Below are 21869 nucleotides of genomic sequence, written 5' to 3'. Positions count from 1 at the left end.
ACCTACGCAACCCGAAGAAGTCCAAACGGGACGCACTGAAGAAGCAGCAGCAGGCGTGGACGCTCCTGCCCCTCCTCCGCGAAGACCGCGATAAGCTGGAAGGCTTCGTCAAGACGATGAACGACGACGACAACGCTGACGAAGGCGACGAAGACGAGGATGAAGAAGAAGAAGAGGAGGCGGAAGAGGGTGACCTGCTACTACTCCGACGACCTCCTCCTCCTCCCCCCACCCCCCGCAACAATTACTGTCGACTCAGGATCGACGAGGAAGACGATGCGGATTTCGACGACGACGACGACGACGAGGACGAAGGCGACGCCGACGGGCGAAACGTGAACGTCGAGACCGACGACAACCTAGAGAACTTGCAGAAAGTCTACAGCTGCAAGATGCAAAGTGTGGAGTTGTTGTCCTCGTTACGTCAGTCTGCTGCTGCTGCGGCCTCCGAGGGTGGCGGCAGTAGTAGTAGTAGTGGCTGTGTGAGCGCTGTGGGCGGCCGCGGGTGCAGTGATGTGAGTAGGGGTGGACTGGCCGCTGCCGCTGCCTCTTCGTGTCCTGCTGCCCCAGTCGTAGTAGTAGACGGACTGGCCCAGCCAGGGCCGGTGCGAGTGTGCCACCTTCCTCCGCCCGACTCTTCCTCCTCCTCCTCCTCATCACCAGCAGCTGCTGGTGCTGCCAATCCTTCGGCGTCGTCGGATCACTTCGTGTCTGAGGGTGGCGGCGGCGTCCCCGCTAAAGCCCCCTTGCAACAGCAGCAGCAGCAGCCCCTGCAGGCCGAGACTTACATGAGCGAGGGGGACCACTACAACCTCGACCAGCTGTTGGATTTCGCGTCTTCGTTCCACTACGACAAGAGGAGCTACCTGACGGAGGAACCTATGGCGATGGCTCTCCCCATGGAGGAGGAACGCCCGTCTACCCCATCCAAGGAAGACGCAGCAGGACCCGAACCCGGGTACGCCACCGTCAGGAGGCGATCGGCGACAGTCATCGAAAAAGTGAAAAGTGGCGCTAATCCCGGCCCTCTCCTGAAGGAGGTGAAGCAGCTCTCCGTCACGGAGGCGCCCGAAGCTTCCCACTCGGCGACTCTCACTTACACCAGGTCCTCCTATTACTTCTCCGGGTCCTTAGACGGCGGTCGCAGCCAATCCCTCGGAGCAGGCCTCAACGCCGCCGCTGCCGCGAATATGGCTCGATCACCTGGCAGCCCCATTGGCAGCCTCTATGCTTCCAGCAGTGCCTCCAACATCGGCACTTCCTCTTCCTTGGAGGCAGGGCTTCCCTTGGTTTCTGTGTATACTCCTCGGTCTTCCCTTGTAAGGCTCAATAGTATAGAACCGAACACTATTATGCTGTCTGTAGCAGACATGCCTCAACTTTGGGACATAACAACGCAAGAAATTATTGATGAATTAGAACAGCAAGCAGAAGGAACTTTGGTAGCTATTCGAGGTGTTCGTGTTGTGGGAAGAGCAGCATATATCAGCTTGGGTCGGCGTGATGCCCTTCAGCAACTATTAACAAGTGGTTTGACAGTAAGGGGAGGCAAGGTACCTCTAATTGACATTACCAGAGAGTCAGTAGTGCTAGCACTCACGGGAGTTCCACATTATATTGCGGATGCCACTTTAGTCATTCTGTTATCGGCCTTTGGCACAATCATTGGTGAACTCGAGCGAAGATTTTATAAAGGTGTTGATACAGGTGAGAGATTTGTTCGTATGAAACTCAAGAAGCACGTGAAGCTTCCTAAATACGTGACTGTTGGGGGATGTCGTATCGTCCTCACTGTTCAAGGGCCCGATGCCCCTGCCCAGTTGCATGTGCCTGATTGGAGTGGTAAATTGGCATCGTCAAGTGCCCCTCCTCCCACTCCCCACGGGGGCAATGTTTCTCTCCCCACCGATGTTTCTCATAACGATGTATCGACTCAGTTGTCTCAAGACGGCGGTCAGTGTTCGGAGCATCCTTCGAGTGACAAAACTTGTGACCGCGTCGACGGGAGAGATGTAGTGGGAGGAGGGAGCCGCCCTGAGGCCAATATACAGACCGATTCCCGTATGGCCTCGAAACCCACGAAAACATTTTCTAGCAGGTGTATAGTAAACTTAAAACTGCCCGAAAGACCCTCGCCCACCAGTGGTTTGCCTCGCGCTCGCGACGGAAGTGTTCCTCGTGACCCTGGGGGAGCCGGAGGAGGAGGAGGAGGAGTAGGTGGAGGTTTAGCAGTCAGTACAGGGAACGCCTCCACTCCCCTCGGTGCCGGACACCTCCTTCGAACGGGATCTCTGTATCGAAGTAATCGGGGTGGAGAGACGCCCACCACTCCATGTAGTACTAGTGGCGGTTCCCCAGTGAGTGGGCGGCGGCATCCGCGCCTCATTCCCACCGATTCCAGGGGACCTGGAATCTCCAAGGCCCCGGCCCAATTCCGTCGTTTTCGAGGAGCAGCCTCGCGAGGTTCCGAGCGGCGGCCCCCGGGGTTTGTTAACGCCCCAGTATCAGCAGCACCACGGCCACCCGTGCTCCTCTTCCCTGGGGCCGATCCCCCTGGCGAACGGCATCCTGCGGAAGGCCTCCGGGTCGGAGCAAGAGGCCCTCATACCCACCAGCCACAGCCTCCCGGCCGCCATCAGGAACCGCCTGAAGATCGGCCGCAGCATGTCCTGCGACGCCGGGAAGCAGAAGTTGGCCGCGGAGAAGGAAAAGAAGAAGCTGAGCAAGATGGAGAGCATCAGCGAGAACGCCATCAACGACGACGCGAGCGACATCACGCCCCTGGGCGCTGGCGCTCGGAGGGACTCCGAGAAGAGCTCGGTCAGTGCCAACAGCAAGAGTAGCAGCAACACCAACAAGAAGAAGGAACCCGCCATTGACCTTCCGTGGTGCGGGTGCTGGGGCAATGGCTGTTTCTAGTGGGTCAGTCCAGAGCGGATTGAATCGGAAATCATTCTCACGATGACTTCCCGAAGAAGCGAATTCTAAGTGAAGTTTTTCAGATTTCAAAAAAACAGAAAACCCAAACACTGTTGTCATTTCCATCCTTTCTATTCAAGCGTCTTGATTTTCCGATTGATATTTCTCTCGGTAGTATTCATCACATAGAGTTCCTCGTAGAGTATAATTATCATTGATTATCAAGGAGAATCTCGTATTAACGAGATATCTCAATGAGCTCCTGGCTTCGACGTATCTTTTAAAGTAGGCTCTTCAAGAATGAGAGAATGGTTGACGATGTGATGTTGACTATTGTCATTTCGATTCTAACCTCGTTTCAGAAATGTTTTTACAAAAATAAAAATATACGTAATCAGTCAGTGTGATGGTATTCAAGAGTGGGAGAGAGGAATAATGAGTTTTGTAATTATTCTGTTATTTGAATTGTCGTGTTTTATTGTACTTGTGTCATCAGATTTGAAGTTTTATTGTGTATGTTTGCCTTCGTTATGTGACTGAACGGGAGATTAATCCATCTGTGCAGTGAGAACCAAAACTAAATGACAAGAGATCGTGTGGAATATATATATATATATATATATATATATATATATATATATATATATATATATATATATATATATATATATATATTATATACATTTCAATTCGCTTGACCAAAAGTTATAAAAAAAGGAAAACGTTTTATAATTGTGTGGAAAATATATGCAATTCATTTCGCTCGAGCAAAAGTTAAAAAAAAAAAAGAAAAAATTGTGTTTTTTATAATCTCCTAGACATTCTTTTGATCTCTGAGACAAGTGGATTCTCAGAGGAAAAACAAAAGATGATGATAAACGCAATTTTGAATGGTGAGGAAACGTGACGTCTCTGAGATTACATTTTCCTGTAGGAGAAAGTGTTTTTCTTCAAGTGCCAAAAGTGAAGGGTGAATCTCCATGCTTTTCCCTTAAGGTATAAGGCCATGTTTGTATGTGTGTGTCTTTGCCATTAGCCCAAGCTGTGGAAATTTGAGCGAGGTAAGTAAACAAGAATATGATGTTAAAAGAAGTTGTCTTTTGTATAGAAACATTACAAGTGAATGATAGCTTTATTTGTTACCAAAACTGGAATCACAACATTTGGTTATTGACTTACAGAAACGTTACAAGCTAATGATTACTTTTATTTGTTACCAAAACTCGAGTCACATTTGGTTATTGACTTATAGAAACATGACAAGTGAATGATTACTTTATTTGCTACCAAACCTCGAATCACATTTGGTTATTGACTCATAGAAACATGACAAGTGAATGATTACTTTATTTGTTACCAAAACTGGAATCACAATATTTGGTTATTGACTTATAGAAGCGTGACAAGCGAATGATTACTTTATTTTTTATCAAAACTGGAATCACAACATTTGGTTATTGACTTATAGAAACATTACAAGCGAATGATTACTTTATTTGTTACCATAACAGGAATCACAACATTTGGTTATTGACGCCTACACGTAAAGGAATTTACTGAATGAGCTATAAATACTGTGAATTATATAAACCATTCTGGTATGGATAAGATAATGTATTGATAAGAATGGTAGGAGTTATGGAGTGATGTGCCGTGTGCAGCTAATCCAGGGATGCGTTAGAGAACTTTTAGTTGCAAAGCAACAGAGAGAAGCTTGATTGTTTACAAGGGTCAAGTTTGGACATTGATTTTATGTGGATATCTGTATATATATATATATATATATATATATATATATATATATATATATATATATATATATATATATATATATATATATATATATATATATATATATATATATATATATATATGCACATATATATGTATATTTGCAAATATTAAGCCACAAACATAACTTCAGGTTAAAAATTCATGATATATATATATATATATATATATATATATTATATGTATATATGTATGTATGTATGTATGTATGTATGTATGTATGTATGTATACGTGTGTGTGCGTGTGTGAGTATTCGCGGTTATTAAGCCACAAATATCACTTAATATCGAATACTGAGCATTGAATAATGTTACGTGTGTAACAGAAAAATAAATCATATATTACCCAAATATTTACAAACTTACCAGTAATGAGAAATTATAGAGGAGGTGGGTTGATATCTATTACGTACAGAATCTGAATTCGACAGGCATATACGGTAGAGTCAATATCAAGAACAATTCTTCTTGATAGTCGAGTGGTCAAGTCGACCCTTTATCACTGTATCTAAACCAATGGCCCAGGTTCGAATCCTGTCATTGGAAGATGAAATTCCCCCTCTTGTGTTAGACATTCCTAAGGTAGAGTGAATTCGTTAGAGAGTGATATTTGATGCTAAATGTTTGTTGGCCACTATGTAAATATCGAAACTTTATATATATATATATATATATATATATATATATATATATATATATATATATATATATATATATATATATATATATACATTATATAAATCATCTTTGTAGTGTTTACTGGTATTAGAAAAGTTTCTATTCGTAGATGTGAATGTACCGTAATTGGGTGCAGATGAGAAAGAGAGAGAGAGAGAGAGAGATCATGACGTGTCACTGTATGTCTCTCGGGTACCAAAACTGTACCATTTCTTTACTAAAATGGAAAATTATTCAGAAAGGTTCAATGGTATTTAAAAATCTTATTTAAACAATAGAGAAAATGAATATTGGAGGGATTGAGAATTAAATAATCATAAGAAACCTGACTCGAACTGAAGACGACAAATTGCTATTCCAAATTTCTTTCCTGCCCCTTGTATGGAGATGTCTGGCAATAATCGTTAAGGGGGCGGGGCTCAAGGGAAATGACAGTCAGATATGTTAATCGCCCTCGCCCTACACTGCTGTGATATTCAGACGACGCGAATGTATAGGAATTATTATTATCATTATATATAATAATTATAATTATGATAAGCAGAGAACAAATAGGATTACTTTACTTAGATTTTTATGGGGAGATTATTTGTAAAGAACTTAATGGTGTGAAGATTATTATTCTATTTACAAATAATTCTTAGGCAATATAGACATTATTGTTAGAATAATTGTACTTCGATTAGTTTTAAATATTCAGCCAACAAAGTATTACGAAGATTATCTCCAAAGAAAACGAAGAATTAATCCGCTTTCTCATTCATCCCTTGTCTGACGGGCCAAGGATTAGTGATTTTCGCTTACTCGGGGAGTAAGCCTACAAACAACTTTGTTGTTATTGCTATTGTTGTTCTTGTTGGGGGGTAGGAAAGCCTATAAAGGTCTGAAAAAGTCGCGTCGAGTTAAAGATGCAGGAATGTTAGGATAGGGTATTTTTAATTTATTTATTCGAATGAAAATGTAAAATAATAAATGATGTGCATGTTAAACAGTACAGGAAACTTATTTCTAGTAAAATATTGTGCATTTATTTCAATTTTCGTTGGTGAAAGAACACTCTATTTGACTAGATTTTAGGAGCGGAGAGAATAAGCTGGAGGTCTGATCACGCCTTATTTTGTTATTTTGGAAGGGAACTAATATCATATTGTGCGAGTGAAAAAAAAACTCATTTTTTCTCATTTTTTTTTTTTAGTGCATGCACCACACGTTGTTCGGTTGATATACTGTGAATATATTAGAATATATATACCTACATACATATATATATATATATATATATATATATATATATATATATATATATATAATAATATATATATATATATATATATGTGTGTGTGTGTGTGTGTATATATAATATATATATATATATATATATATATATAATATATATTTATATATATATATCGCAACAAGGCGAGATAAAAGTAAAATAAGTAAAAGATAAAATTAATAAAAATAATTAGGAATGAATGTGAAAAGACTTTAGTTAATGGACAATACCAAAGGGCGTCTATAGTCCTCCCCTCGACCTCAGGTCAAATTTGACCTTTTACATGACCTCCATGCCCCACTTCCTTTTCTTCAGTCTTGCTGGCCAACCTCTTTAACCGTCATTTCTCCCTATTTCGCCTTTGTATTTTTAGATTTCTTCTTATACCTAATTTGTTGCATCTCATATTCTTGTCCAACTATTCCAGTGCTGGGATTGACAGCCTATTTATTTCTTAAAATTAGAATTAAATCTTATTTAATGGAAATATAATGGTAGGTTTTTTCAAGGAGGAGAATGGTTAACAAAAACAGGTTGCCAAAGATTGAAATGATCTGCGTGAACAGAAAAAAAAAAAGAGATAAAAGCATTATGAATAAAATAGATATCAAATTGTAGTAAGTAAACATGCGCTTACTTATAGAACAATGCTTGGGGCTGGAATTCTCTCTCTCTCTCTCTCTCTCTCTCTCGATGAATAATGAGTAAACTTGCTCTTATTTAAAGGACAATGCTGTAAGACTGGAATTGTTCTCTCTCTCTCTCTCTCTCTCTCTCTCTCTCTCTCTCTCTCTCTCTCAAGTAGAATGAGTTAATTTGTGCTTATTTAAAGTATAATGCTGTAAGGCTGGAATTATTTCTCTCTCTCTCTCTCTCTCTCTCTCTCTCTCTCTCTCTCTCTCTCTCTCTCTAAGTAGAATGAGTAAACTTTTGCTTATTTAAAGTATAATGCTGTAAGGCCGGAATTATTCTCTCTCTCTCTCTCTCTCTCTCTCTCTCTCTCTCTCTCTCTCTCAGTGCAATGAGTAGAATTTTGGTTATTTACAGGACGAAACTGTGGTCAAGCAGAAGTCGAAATTATTGTTTGTGTGTGTGTATGTGAGTGGCTCAGATCACCGAACGAAACAATTAGGAATTTTGGGATAAGAAAACTCAAAGAACACAGAGGATGGGAGAGAGTTCCACGTTTTAGAAGTAATCCTCGTGAATTCCGGAGGCACAGGGTATGAGTCTCTTTTGTTTTGCTAGATGATTTAGTAATAAATTAATAATAATTGAAATGTGGGTCAGACTGAGATTTCACAATAAACGTAGATAGTACTAGAGTTTTAGATAATCAGTCATATCTTTATTATTTACTTTTGCCAAAATAAGCTGAATCTTTATTTCTGCTTAAAAGATATAGTAAGTTGATTGTGTTAGTTTATCATTTTTTTTTTTTTTGGTGATGAAGTGAATGGAACCAAGAGACTCGACGTTGTACAGACCTTACAGACCTTACATCTTGTTCGGGTTGCCCCAGGTCCCTCAGTGTGAGGCACCTCTAATGTCTACCAGAGAGTTGCTAGTACATCTTCCCGGTATATTTTGCATCTTCCAATCTTGGATGGTCTGGGATGCAGTTTAGATATTTGTCGAGCTTATTCTTAAACACATCTACGCTCACTCCTGTTATATTCCTTAGATGAGCTGGCAACGCATTGAATAGACGCTGCATTATTGATGCTGTCGCGTAGTGGTTTAATGTCCTGTGTGCTTTCCTTATTTAAAGCCTTGTGAAAAGTAAGTGCAATTCTGACACAGTAAGAGAGAGTAGATTGTTAAACATTTGAAATGAAGATGGATATATTGACGTATATGGTAAATATTCAAATTGACTGGGAGGAGAGAAAGAGAGAAAGATTAAAGGTTTTTAATTATTTGCATATTAGAAAAAGAGAGATGGTTAAAGGGTATTAAGTGGTTGTGTGTGTGTGTGTGTGTGTGTGAGAGAGAGAGAGAGAGAGAGAGAGAGAGAGAGAGAGAGAGAGAGAGAGAGAGATGGTTAAAGGGGGGTATTAAGTGGTTGTGTGTCTGTGTGTTTGAGAGAGAGAGAAAGAGGGAGAGATAATGGTTAAAGGTTTTTTTTATTATTTGCATATGAGAGAGAGAGAGAGAGAGAGAGAGAGAGAGGTGGTTAAATGATATTAGGTAGTGTGTCTTACAGAAAGAGAGAGAGAACGCTTGAGAGGGTGAGGGGGGGGGGGCGGCAATGGTTGAATATATAAATAGAAGGAAAGTGTAGGACAAGGAAAAACAGATTTTCGTTAAATTGGTCTAATTTGTACACCCTGGTTATAACAAATTATATTTTTTAGAAATATGTCAGTTATGTTACTGTTTTCAAACGATCAATTTAGATATACTGGAAGTGTTTTTAGGTACTTTCAAACTTTAGCATAGATTCAGTCTTGCTTCCCGTATGTCTCTTCAGTATGTTTATAATGTATCATTTGATGTTAATGGACGCGATTAGATTAATTTAGGAGCGTAACCAACTTAGCAACACAAAACAGGAACTGAAATATTTACTTCCGCAAGATACACTGCGTTAGTCGGAATATATTTTAAGATCGCTTTGATCTATTTCGCTCGAGAAAGTGCATCAAAAATCGTCTTATTTGTCAGTGCAAGAAAATATGAAGTTACCGAGTCTAGTTTTTGTCATTAGCTGTAATTAGCCCAGAGGTAATTATGACTTCGGAAATCTGCGTGATGACGAATACCTTTTTTACGTCAGGTATTTCTGTAAGTATATTAAAATATCGACTGAGGCTTTTAATGATCGTCGTGACCCAGAGAACATAAAGGAATGCTGATAAGAATTGTCACTTTTTAAAATGGCTAATTTAGAAAAAATAAAAATTCTTCCTGACATATATCAATGTTGATAGCAATTGTCCTGGGTTTTGGAATTGATAAGAATTACTCCTTTTTTTGAAGTTGGCTTTTAAACTGACCATTTTATTAATTTTGAAAAAAAAAATGTGGCCTAGGTTTTGACAGACTTCCTGGCATATATTGTTGTTGATAGAAATTGTCCTGGGTTTTGGAATTGATAAGAATTACTCCTTTTTTTTTAAGTTGGCTTGTAAAATGACCATTTTTTTTTTTTGAGACATCCTGACATATATCAATGTTGATAGAAATTGGCTGAGGTTTTGGGACGTTGATAAGAATAGCCTCATTTCAAATTGTCTATTTTTCATTTTTTTAATGAAAAAATATGACCTGAGCTTTGACAGACTTTCTGACCCATATCAATGTTGGTAGCAATTGTCGAAGTTGTTGGGATGTTGATAAGAAATACCCCTTTTAAATTGGCTAATTTATTTTTATTTAAAAAAAAATGTGAGCTAGGTTGTGACAGACTTCCTGACAAATATAAATATTGATATCAATTGTCCAAAGTTCTAATATTTTTATGACTAACTGACATAGAAAAGGTTGTGAGAAGCGATCACTTATGCTCTTTATTAGCCTAAGAAAACTGGAAAGGATTTACTGCTCTCTTTAAATAACTATTATAGAATATTTAATGGAGATATGAGTTTTGGAGTTCTGTCATTCTCGTAGGAAAACTTATGGAGATTTTCAGTGTTTAGGCTGAAACTTTGAAGCTGTCCAGAAGGTAATTGATTTGCTATGGTCAGAAGGTCGGTTTAAATTATGTCAAAAAGTTATACTAGCAGTTTTGGTGAGGAAAAGAGGTCATATCTAATTTCAGTAATCGCGTCAAGCATGAGAATGTGGGTTAATTATTATGTAAACATACACACACATGTGTGTGTGTGTGTACGTACATACCCTTTTCGTACGTATTCATAAGTAAATTCACATCGGATGAAATATTGCTTGTGCTGTTATGAAAATAATGTTTATACATACACAAAGCATATATATATATATTAATATCTTTATATAGAATATATATATATAATATGATATATAAATATATATATATAATAGACATATATATATATAAACATATATATATATATATATATATATATAATATATATATATTTAATGTGTGTGTGTTAGTGGATCTGTTCGTATGTAAAAGTCTTTGTGGATATGCGACTATATGAATGGATACATAGTTTTCATTATATGAGTAATATTTTCCATAATATTTATTAAAAATTGGAAACTATTGATTTTAGAATCTGTGCTTCAATTTCATGTCGTTCAGTTTGATAGCTGTCATAATTTGTAGATATGATTTATGTTATGTCTAAATCTAACGTTGTTGATTTACAGGTTGTAATTAAGGTTTAGACGTTAATTCTCAATGAGTTGTGGTAAATGACTTGTAGGAACCAACACACTGACTGATTATATCGAAAAGTGTAATTTATTTGGTTTTGTATGCATATTTGTAAAACTTAAATCTCTTGTTATGAAGCCTCTCCAGGATGTGTGATATTACTGTGTTAATTTTGATGAATTTTTGCCTCTGCACAACAAATAGTGACCGCTAAATGGAAAGTGTTATTGAACGTAAATATATCAATTTTAATTCAGAACATTTGGGGACGAATTTTATTTTTGAAAAAATAAAATAGAATTCAGTCTGACAGAGGAGCAAAAATAAAATGATTATTTTTTAAACAATACATTAGGATTCATTGTGATTTAGCTCAATTGGTTATGGTGTTTTAGCCCCGAGGGAAAATAGTGATTTTCTCTTTGTGAGTTACAGTGTCAAAGCTGTATTCACTTATGTGAGTACAGTGTCAAAGCTGTATAGGCCTAGAATGGAGAGTATTTTTGTGAATATTGATACCGCGTATCCCGTCAGTTCTTAATGTTGTTTATCATTAGTCAAGAGGAGAAGATTCCAGCTGAAACCAACATGAAATGTTATGTATGAATCCAGTTGTTTGTCGGAGGTGTTCATTGCGTTGAAGAACCAGTTTCAAGTAATAATTCAAGAAAAGTGATTGATTGGTCTCTTATCGACTTATTTTACTTTGTTTTATTCATGATGTAACCCTAAACATTCCCCTTGATTTGCTTTGTATAATTTACAAATGTAATATTGGTTTGTATTTTTTTTATTTATTTATTTATTTAATTTTTTTTTGAAAAGCAAAGATACGGGTTTTGGGTCCTGGGCTTAAAACGTCTGTGAATTGGTATTTAAAGTTTATATCTCATCTTTTTATTTTTTTTTTTATTTATTTTTTTTAAAACAAAGATATGTTTTTGTAGTCCTTGATTTAGAAGGTTTAAAGGATTTCGAGATGATCGATTTAAATGTGAATTATAAGCTTTGTTATTTCCCTGCTAATCTGTCGCAATTTTTTTCATACACTTTGTTTGTAATAGTAGTGATAGTAATAGGAGCAGTAGTGATAGTAACACATCATGATATATACATTCGAGGACTTCCAAAGAATTTTCAAATCAACTTTTTTAAGTCCAATCACTAACCATTTGCCTTTGGAATATTCAAAGAACTTTCGAATTAATTTTTAAAATCCAATCATTAAATACTCGCTTTTGAATATTTTGTATTCCAATTTTGTCGATGATCGAACAATCTTTTTCTGACCAGTCATCTTTTCTGGAGATGTTACTCAACAAATGAAGCTTTTTTATATATATAAAAAATGTCTTAGATTCATAGAAATTTCGTATTTTTCTTCCATTGATTAGATGAAGGCGTTTTATATACCGAATTTTCGGCCTTAAAACCATATTGTATTTTCAATTCATGTCCTATTATTTTCTTATAAGTGACAACAACTGTATTTGTATTTACCAGGCGGTAAGGTGTAGTAGATGATTTGAAAGCGGCCAAGAAAAGATTTTGATTTCGAAAGATACAAAAATATTGCATTTAAGAATACTTGAATAATGTATACGCATATTAATTATCAAGGAGATGAATAACCACTTTTTTTTCCACTGGTTGCCTCTCTTCCATGCATATTTATTTTTCTTATAGCTAAGTAAATATAGACTGTACTTGAAGTGATAAGTTTTGATATTGAAATGTGATAAGTTATGATATTAGAATGTATTTGAATACTGCTTTGCAATGTGTACTGATTTAGTTTGGTTGTTTAACTGTTTTTGATTCTTGGTTGAGAGTCTATGGAAAAAATTATTGTGCTTTCAGTGAAAATTCGTGCATACTGTATATGTATATGTTTAAGTCTGCCTTTCTCTTGTACTCGAATTTTTTTTTTTTCTGCTTCAGAACCATAAACCATTTCCGTCGTGACGATGCGAAAGAGACTTAGTAGATTAAGGGACGTGCTGCTGCTTGTAATTTTAATACTTTGTAAAAGTTGTTATAATCCCTGTTGTTGTTTATAATAGTTATTTTCTTAGGATGTTATATACACTGATAAGGCGAAAGGTTTCAGCTTAAAGCCATGCTGTTTAGAAATGTGAGTTTTATTTCAATGTTTTTTTTTTATTTTTTTTAATATGATTCATTGAGTCTTAGTGTCCAAAGTCTATAAGGTGAGATTTGATAAAATGATATATATACTGTGGTGCTTTTTTGGTAGTGTACGGACATTCAAAAATATATATATACCAGAAAATAGATGATGAACGACGAAGGAGCAAAGTTGTTCATCCAGATTGAACGATCTTTTTATTTTTCATTATTATTATTATTAATTATTATTTTCCTTTCTGTTATCATGACGACAAAGATTCATTCTGTTCGAATTCCAAATAAATATTGAACGAATGCTTTTGGTTTTCATTGTCAGTCCTTTGTCGAGTATATTAGTTCTTTGTTTATATAATGCTTTATTTTTTGGCCATTTCAGTTCGAACAAAAGTCATTTAAGCTGTCGTTAAGCTTTTGTTAAGCTTCAGTGAACCGGAAAGATTTTTCGATTGTGTTAATCATGGGTAGTCACAACCAGCTATAAGGACCTCGTGAAAGAAAGAATGTTACCTGTCAGAATTCCCATTCTTTCCTAATGATAGCTGCAGGTATTGCTGTGTTTTGAGAACGATGTGCTTTTTGTTGAAATTTCTCTCTCTCTCTCTCTCTCTCTCACACACACACACACACACACAATTTGTGGCAAGCTTACCCATTATTTGTCTTCCATTTTCTTGTATACATACACAATATTGTTCTATACACTCACACACACACACAATTTGTAGCAATAATACCAATTATTTGTCTTCCTTTTTCTTGCACACATATACAATATTGTTCTTTACACACACACACACACACACACACACACCCAATTACAACTTTATACACTTTTACTCAGGTAAATGTAACCTTGTTTTGTCTCCTATCTTTCAATGTTAAAACGTTTCCCATCTCTTCATACATACAATTTCCTCTCTCTCTCTCTCTCTCTCTCTCTCTCTCTCTCTCTCATATATTTTTCTTCTTAGTTCTGATTGTCTGAAGGCACGACACTTCCTTTTCATAAACTAAGGTTTATTAATATGTAAAAAAATTGTGAATTGCAATTTTGTTCACTTTATATATATATTCAGTGCTTCATGACACATAAGGCCTTGTGTTTGGTAAATTTACTTCATTTGAATGAATATGACCTGTATTAAGTTTATATTTTAGTATTAAAGAACATGTCTTGAGCTGTGATTTTTATATGTGATATTTTATGGTGTCAGGATCTGCAATGTTCGTTTATTGTTGATGATTGCAGGATTTTATTCCAGAAATAATGAAGGTAAGTTGATGATGATTTTTCTTTTATTACAATTAATTAATATACCTGTTTTACGATTTCAGACGTCAAGTGACCTTTGAAATAAGGAAAAACAAAATGTTGTAAATAGCATAAGAATATGAATCATCTATCATAAAAATTAAACTTTTTTTTTCATCTGGGGGGAGGGGTTGGGGGGGTTGGGCGAGGGGAACCCAACATCTAATGCCCATTGGTATATGTGACCTGGAAATAATGAAAATGTTTTTGTAAATAAAAAAAAAATCTTTGGAATCTTTTAACATAAACGTAAACACTTACTTCATATTTCAGGGACGGAGAAGAAAAGGTGGGGATGGGGGGAGGGGAGAGGAGTGGATGGAACTCTATTGATATAAATGACTTTGAAACGTTGTAGTAAACGATTTAGAAATGGCATAAAATTTTGATTTTTTATCATTAAAAAAAATCTAACACTTTTTCCATATAACGCAGAAGGTGATGCTAGCCATGAAGATTTGTTCAATCATTTATCAGAAACGTTGAACACTTTTCCCTTATTAGTAGGGGAAGGAGGGGAAGAGTGGGGGCCGGGTGGGTAGGTGGGTGGGTGGGTGTGGGAGGAGGTGCCTATAGTTTCGTGATAGACAAAGAGCTTTATGAACAACTGCTGGTCGGCCCCGAATCCTCCTCGGGTGTCAGTTATGTCACTTATATGAGCTTTGGACTCTCGACTCCGGAAGGAACCATTTTGATATATATGACTCCAGGATATCATGTGAGTCCTCCTCTCCCTCCTCCTCCTCCTGCTCCTCCTCCTCTTCATCCTCCTCCTCCTACACGCAAAGAGTACGCTTATTAGTGAGGACAGTTTTTGTAACGTCATGTTTTGTTTAAATTGTGCGTTTCTTTGTACGTAGGATATAGCTTATGTATACGTACTTTTTAAAAATATGTATATATACATACATACATACATACATACTATATATATCTATATATATATATATATATATATATATATATATATATATATATATATATATATATATATATATATATATATATATATATCTATATATATCTATATATATATATATATAAATATATATATATCTATGTATACTATATATGTATATATTATATATATACATATATAATAAATAATGTATATATCTGTACTAGTATATATGTATTATGTGTAATCTAGATATATATATATATATATATAATTATAGTATATATATATATTCTATACATATATATTATATAATATCTAGATACATATATACATATATATATATATATATATATATATATATAGATATATATATACATATATATATATTATATATATATATATATATATATATCATAGATGTATATGTGTATATATATATATATATATATATATATATATATATACTCATGATTTGTGTATTTAGCATGTATATAGATTATGAGAGAGAGAGAGAGAGAGAGAGAGAGAGAGATATCTGGGAACATCTACCAATCCGCATCGTTCGAGCACAAGTGAGTAAACCGCTCAAGCGCGCGTGCGCGCTGCATTTAGCGCCCGTAGCGAACGAAGGAAGAGCCCATGAGGTTGAAACTGTAAAAGCCATGATAAGTAGGATGCGGCCACAATTTTCCTGACAATGACGAGATCCTTCGCCCATAATGACTAGGACCTTACGCCCTTGGCGATCAAGCGTCGTTTGTGGTATGAGGAAGGGGGAGAGAGAGAGAAGAGAGAGAGAGAGAGAGAGAGAGGAGAGAGAAGAAGAGAGACTTAATTATGCTTCTAAATTTTAAGAGAGAGAGAGAAGGGGGTGTAGAAGAAAACGAAGAAGAGGAGAGAGAGAGAGAGAGAGAGAGAGAGAATAATTAAGCTTCTAAATTTCAAGAGAGGAGTAAGAGAGAGGAAAGGGGGAGGAGAGAAGAGAAGAGAAGAGAGAGATTAAGAGAGAGAAAGGGGGAGGAGAGAGAGAGAGAAAGAAGATAGAGAGAGGAGGTAAATTAGGCTTTCTAAATTTTAGAGAGGAAGAGAGAGAGAGAATAATTAAACTTCTAACTTTTAAGGAGAGAGAAAGGGGGAAGAGAGAGAGAGAATAATTAAATTTCTAAATTCTAAGAGAGAGAGAAGAAGAAGAAGAAGAAAAAGAAGAAGAGGAGAGAGAGAATAATCATGCTTCTAAATGTTAAAAGAGAGAGAGAGAGAGAACAATTAAGCTTATAAATTTTAAGAGAGGAGAAAGAGAGAGAAAGTGGGAGTGAGGAAGAAAAAGAATAAAAAGAGTAGAAGAGAGAAGAGAATAATTATGCTTTCTAAATAAGAGAGAGAAGAGAAGAAGAGAGAGAGAGAGAGAGAGAGAATAATTAAGCTTCTAAATTTTAAGAGAGAAAGAGAGGAAATAAAAAGAAGAGAGAGAATAAGTAAGCTTCTAAATCTTAAGAGAGAGAGAAAGACGAATGGGTGGAAGAAGAAGAATAAGAAGAGAGAGAGAGAGAATGAGTCGTTGTTTTAGCCGTAACGGAATGATATTAACCGCATAACGGCTCGTGTTATGACTTCGCCTCGCCCGGTAGCAGTATTGTCGGTAATAACGGCGCATTTTTTATACGAGTGTTAAACGTTTAGTAATGGTCGCGCGGCCAAGGGAATATTAGGTAAGCAGGCAGGGTAATGAAGGTGTGTCGGTAACAAGGCTGGCATTAAGCATTGAGTAAGTTTATTTTTTATTTTATTTTTTTTCGTTTGCATGCTGACTGAGCCTTCTGCTTCTGTCTTATTGTTTACGGTAGTATTTTCAAGTATACTCTTGGTAACGAGCCTATGAAAATGTGTAATGTGTATGCATTATGTTTTTAATGAACTTATTCACGTGGAATGTGATGGTAACTGTATGTCTATATCTAGTCATGGCTGAAGGAAAATAAGAAATTACAAAAATGAAAAACAAAATATGGGGCAAGTTATTATGAGCCAAGAAATTAGGAATTAAAAACACAAGATGACAATTATTGTATAAACTATTTCCCCCCTTTTTTATCTAAACCTAGTATACAGCTATTTACGTAAATAGACTTTTTCTTGCTGTAAAAATTACGAAGGTTTGCGAGCCACATTCTTTATATGGGAGGTCTTACAATTCAGCTTCTCCTAAAACGTTAGAAACCATTCCAGTTTATGAGGCGGAAAATACCTCATTTAACCTCATTTCTTAAAAGTGTTTATGTTTCAGAACTCATTATAAAAGTCTTGGAACTTGTCCTCCATTACTTGAAGTTTAGCGTATCGTTCGAGGTGGTTACTTACTAAACGAGTTTGAATTAGTTCACTGCATAAAATTTGCATATTATTCTTCACCTTACTTCTCTCCTTCTTTCTGGTTACGTTTCCTAATGACCATTTTCATTTAATTTTCTGTACAGGAAAACTATTGACATGGCTTTGTCTCTCAGTCCGCACTATTTCTGCCCGCCCTCAGATCTTAAAAACTACTGGGGCTAGAGGGCTGCAAATTGGTATGTTGATCATCCACCCTCCAATCCTCAACATACCAAATTGCAGCCCTCTAGCCTCAGTTGTTTTTATTTTATTCAAGGTTAAAGTTAGCCATGATCGTGCGTCTGGCAGCGTTATAGGTAATAACAACATAGGCCACCACCGGACCGTGGCTCTATTTCATGGGCCAAGGCTAATAGTTTTACGGGCCGTGGCTGAGGCTACCACCGGACAGAAACTGTTTCTTCGGCGAATTTTTACGTTTTATTATGATGCATGATATTTTACTTAATATACTGTTACTAATAATTATGTAATCTCTCTCTCTCTCTCTCTCTCTCTCTCTCTCTCTCTCCTGTAATACAATCTCCTATGAATTTTTATTTATTTAACTCTTTACTTTTCAGACAATCTTTAAGAATTATTTCGTATTTCTCTCGCTCCGATTATCTCCTCTTCTTTTATCCTTAAGATTTCTCTTAAGTATTAATTTCCATTTCTCTTTCTCTCTCCCGATAATTCTATCATCCTTTCCTTCTGTTCTTAGTACCTGAATAAGAAATAATTGTCATTTCTCTTTAATCTCGATTTCATTACACCTTTCTTTCTCTCTCTCGTTCGTTTTGCTTCATACTTCTTTAGTTCTGTTGAATTTCTTTTCTCTTTCGTCTTAGTATGTGACTTGCCAAGCATTTGTATTGCTCGTGTTCATACTAATCTCATTTCATTTACACTTATCCTTGTAAATCTTTTCTTCTTAATCCTTTCTTCTTAGTTATTTCACTTAGCGGTTGCCTCTCGTATATTTCTCGTCGTGTCCGAAGAAGTGAGAACTTAAAAGGGTTTTGGCCCCGTGTCCGAATTCATGTGTACCAAACTGAATCAAGAGTCGAACGTGTATTGACGGGCCACGGATCAGGTTCTGGGCGGTGCAGTAGAATGAACTTCTTGGAAGAAAAGCTTATTTGCGGAAATTAGATGGAAATGGACCCTTAAGCCCCGTTTTAAAGATGCTATGTTTAATTTTTTTTATTTCTCGTTTTTAAAGGGAATTATTTCATTCCATATTTCGTGAAGTTTATTTTTTTTCTTGGACAGTTTTGACTTGTTAAAAGTTCTTGACTTTGATAAATGAATTTCAAGAGATTGTTTTTTTTATTATTTTTTTAAGAGAAATTATTACCTTCCATATTTGATTAGGTTCATTTTTCCTCATACAGTTATTTTACGTACAACCTTACTAAATAGGGGTTCTTGTCTTTGGTAAATGAATTTAATGAGTTTGCTTGTGCGTGTGTGTGTGTGTTTTTTTTAAGGGGAATTATTACCTTTATTAAGCTTTTGTGTAAACAATTTTCCTATATAATTTGACTTGTTAGAAGTTCATCTCTGTCTGGTAAATTATTACAGACATATATGTATCCATACCGTCAAAATTAACAGTAGTAATGGCAATGGGACTTAACGTCCCAAAGCTAAGACCAAGGTACCTTCATTCTGATACCTATATATAGGAGCCATTGGTGAGGCTGGTCCCGTACTGAACGACAGCGAGTCTAAACGTATAGTTTGTTGCCTTTGAATTAATTTTGCGACCGATAAAACATTAATATATTCATAAAATTTTCCCTTTTAGAAGGTTTCCAAAAGTTTCCAATAAAATTATCTCTTTAAGAAAGTTTCCTATAAGATATTCTTTCGTAGAAAGTATCCTATAATAAAATATTTCTCTTAGAAAGTTTCCTATAAAATTTGCTCATTTAGTTTCCTATAAAATTTTCTCTTTTAGGAAGTTTCCTATAAAATTTTCTCGTTTAGAAAGTTTCCTATAAAATTTTCTCGTTTAGAAAGTTTCCTATAAAATTTTCTCGTTTAGAAAGTTTCCTATAAAATTTTCTTCCGTAAAAAGTTTCCTATAGAATTTTTTCTCTTTTAGTAAGTTTCCCATAATATTTTTCCATTAAGTGTTTCTTATGAAATTTTCTCTTTTAGAAAGTTTCCTGTAAAATTTTCTCTTTTAGAAAGTTTCCACAAAAGTGTCTCTCTTAGAAAGTTCCCATAAAATTTTCTTTTAGAAAGTTCCCCGTAAAATTTTCTCTTAGAAAGTTTCCTATAAAATTTTCTCTTAGAATGCTTCCTCCAGAATTTTCTCTTTTAGAATGTTTCCTATAGAATTTTCACTTTTAGAAAGCTTCCTATTAAATTTTCTATTTATGAAAGTTTCCTATTAAATTTTCTCTTTTAGAAAGCTTCCTATGGAATTTTCTCTTTTAGAAAGTTTCCTTTAAATTTTCTCCTTGTCTTTAGGGATGGAATTATTGATAGATTTTTGTCCGTTGTATTTTTTTTTTTTTTTTTTATAGTCTTCGACGCCAAAGCGTTTCTTTATAATCCTTTCAGTGTATTTTGTTTATTTAAAAAAGTTTTCCTTTTGAAACTTTACGATTCAGATATCTAATCGAAATTCCTTGGTTTAGTGAGTGAATTTGCTACAGATTTTTTGTCTGTTATCAATGCATGACAGATTTATTTTCTGTTATCAGTGCAAGGCAAATGTTTTTTTATTATTATTATTAATGCAAGACGTTTTTTGTCTGTTATCAGTGCAAGACAGATGTTTCACCTGTTATCAGTGCGAGACAGATGTGTAGCCTATTATCAATGCAAGGCAGATTTATTTTCTTATCAATGCAAGGTATATTTTTGTCTCATCAATGCAAACAGATTTTGTGTCTGTGATCAATGCAAGATAATAGACTGATAAACCCATTATGCGTTATTGACCATATCTGGCTCAGTAATTATAATCGAGTCATACAAGTCATCACGAGTTAAGTGTTATGGCTCGTATCGTCAAATTCGAGGAGTGTGTAAACGCAAATTGCATCAGTGAACGTCGTTATGGCAAACTGTAAGCGTTAAGGCCGGACATTGTGGCCCACAGGAGGGGAGTAACCGACCTCCTCCTTTTCCTCCTCCTCCTCCTCCTGGTTGGAGAGTAACACCTTATACGTAGATTCAGACAAATAGGCTAAGTTGCGTCCCAGGAGAGCCGGAGAGAATATAAGGCGAAGGGAAGAGTATTCCAATCCCAAACTTCGTGCATTTCCCCTGAAATACAGTGACCACTTTTGCCCTTTACTTCTTTTTTTTTTAACTTTTATTGTGAGCGTGGGAGGTTGCGGGTGGTTGGGGGGAGGGGGGTTGGCGGATACTATTTTGCATGAAAACGTGTGCCACTTCAGTTCCTTTTATAAAGTTTTGATTTTATTATTCTTTTTATTCATTGTTAAGATGACACTTGCAGTAAGGAACTCGGTTTCGCCACGGGAAGGATTTCGGTATTTCGACCACTCACTGTATCCATGAAATACAGTGACCACTTTTACCATACGCGCACATACACACACACACACACAAACTTTTTTTTGTAAGCGTGGGAGGAAGGGGGCGGGTTGGGGGGGCTTGGGGCTACTTTGCATGAAAACCGGCGCTGATCCCGAATTCACTTTTTTTTTTTTTTTTTTTTTTTTTTTTTGTGTGTGTGTGTGTGTGTGTATGTGTGTGTGGTAGGAGATGGTGGTACTTGAAGTAAGTAACTCAGTTTCGGTATTTTGTCCACTCACCGTATCCCGACATTTCGTATGGATGCCACGAAGCTCTCCCCCCACGTGTGTGTGGGAGTTTTTGTATTCGTCTCTCAGTAAGTAGGAAGGAGAAACCGCTGAGAGACTCCCAAGCAGCTCGACTTCATAAGAAATAATGATAGCCTAGTGTTTGTTCCTTTTAGGTGATGGCTGACCCAACCTCGCGCATACGAGAAGAGCTTCGGAGCATTGGGTCTGAAAGTTCACGTGAAGTCTAAAGGTGAGTTTACACTAGGCTTCACCCCACGCTGCATGCATAGGGCTCATCCCCAACTCCTCCCAAATTCTTGTTAGCCCCGCCTACTGGACTGCTCATCAAGAGTCACGCCACGCCACTA

At 36.4% G+C, this 21869-nt stretch overlaps 1 protein-coding gene and 1 long non-coding RNA gene across 2 annotated transcripts in view; both read left to right on the top strand.

The window, feature by feature from the left end:
* LOC135222717 (uncharacterized) overlaps positions 1 to 3538 on the top strand; it is a 3910-nt gene extending 372 nt beyond the window's left edge. The window contains 2 exon segments of the mRNA XM_064260924.1: positions 1 to 2408; positions 2410 to 3538. The exon segment at positions 1 to 2408 is cut by the window's left edge and continues 372 nt beyond it. Coding sequence (XP_064116994.1) covers positions 1 to 2408; positions 2410 to 2919 — 2918 coding nt within the window. The 3' untranslated portion in view covers positions 2920 to 3538.
* A 43-nt stretch (positions 3539 to 3581) lies between these two features.
* The window catches only part of LOC135222718 (uncharacterized), a 122670-nt gene continuing 104382 nt past the window's right edge, over positions 3582 to 21869 (top strand). Inside the window, exon 1 of the long non-coding RNA XR_010316316.1 lies at positions 3582 to 3980. This is a non-coding gene — a long non-coding RNA (uncharacterized LOC135222718). The remainder of the gene's footprint in view (positions 3981 to 21869) is intronic.

Source organism: Macrobrachium nipponense, chromosome 8 (assembly GCF_015104395.2).
Source record: "Macrobrachium nipponense isolate FS-2020 chromosome 8, ASM1510439v2, whole genome shotgun sequence".
NCBI classification, from domain to species: Eukaryota; Metazoa; Arthropoda; class Malacostraca; order Decapoda; family Palaemonidae; genus Macrobrachium; species Macrobrachium nipponense.
This window is presented reverse-complemented; position numbering and strand designations above follow the sequence as displayed.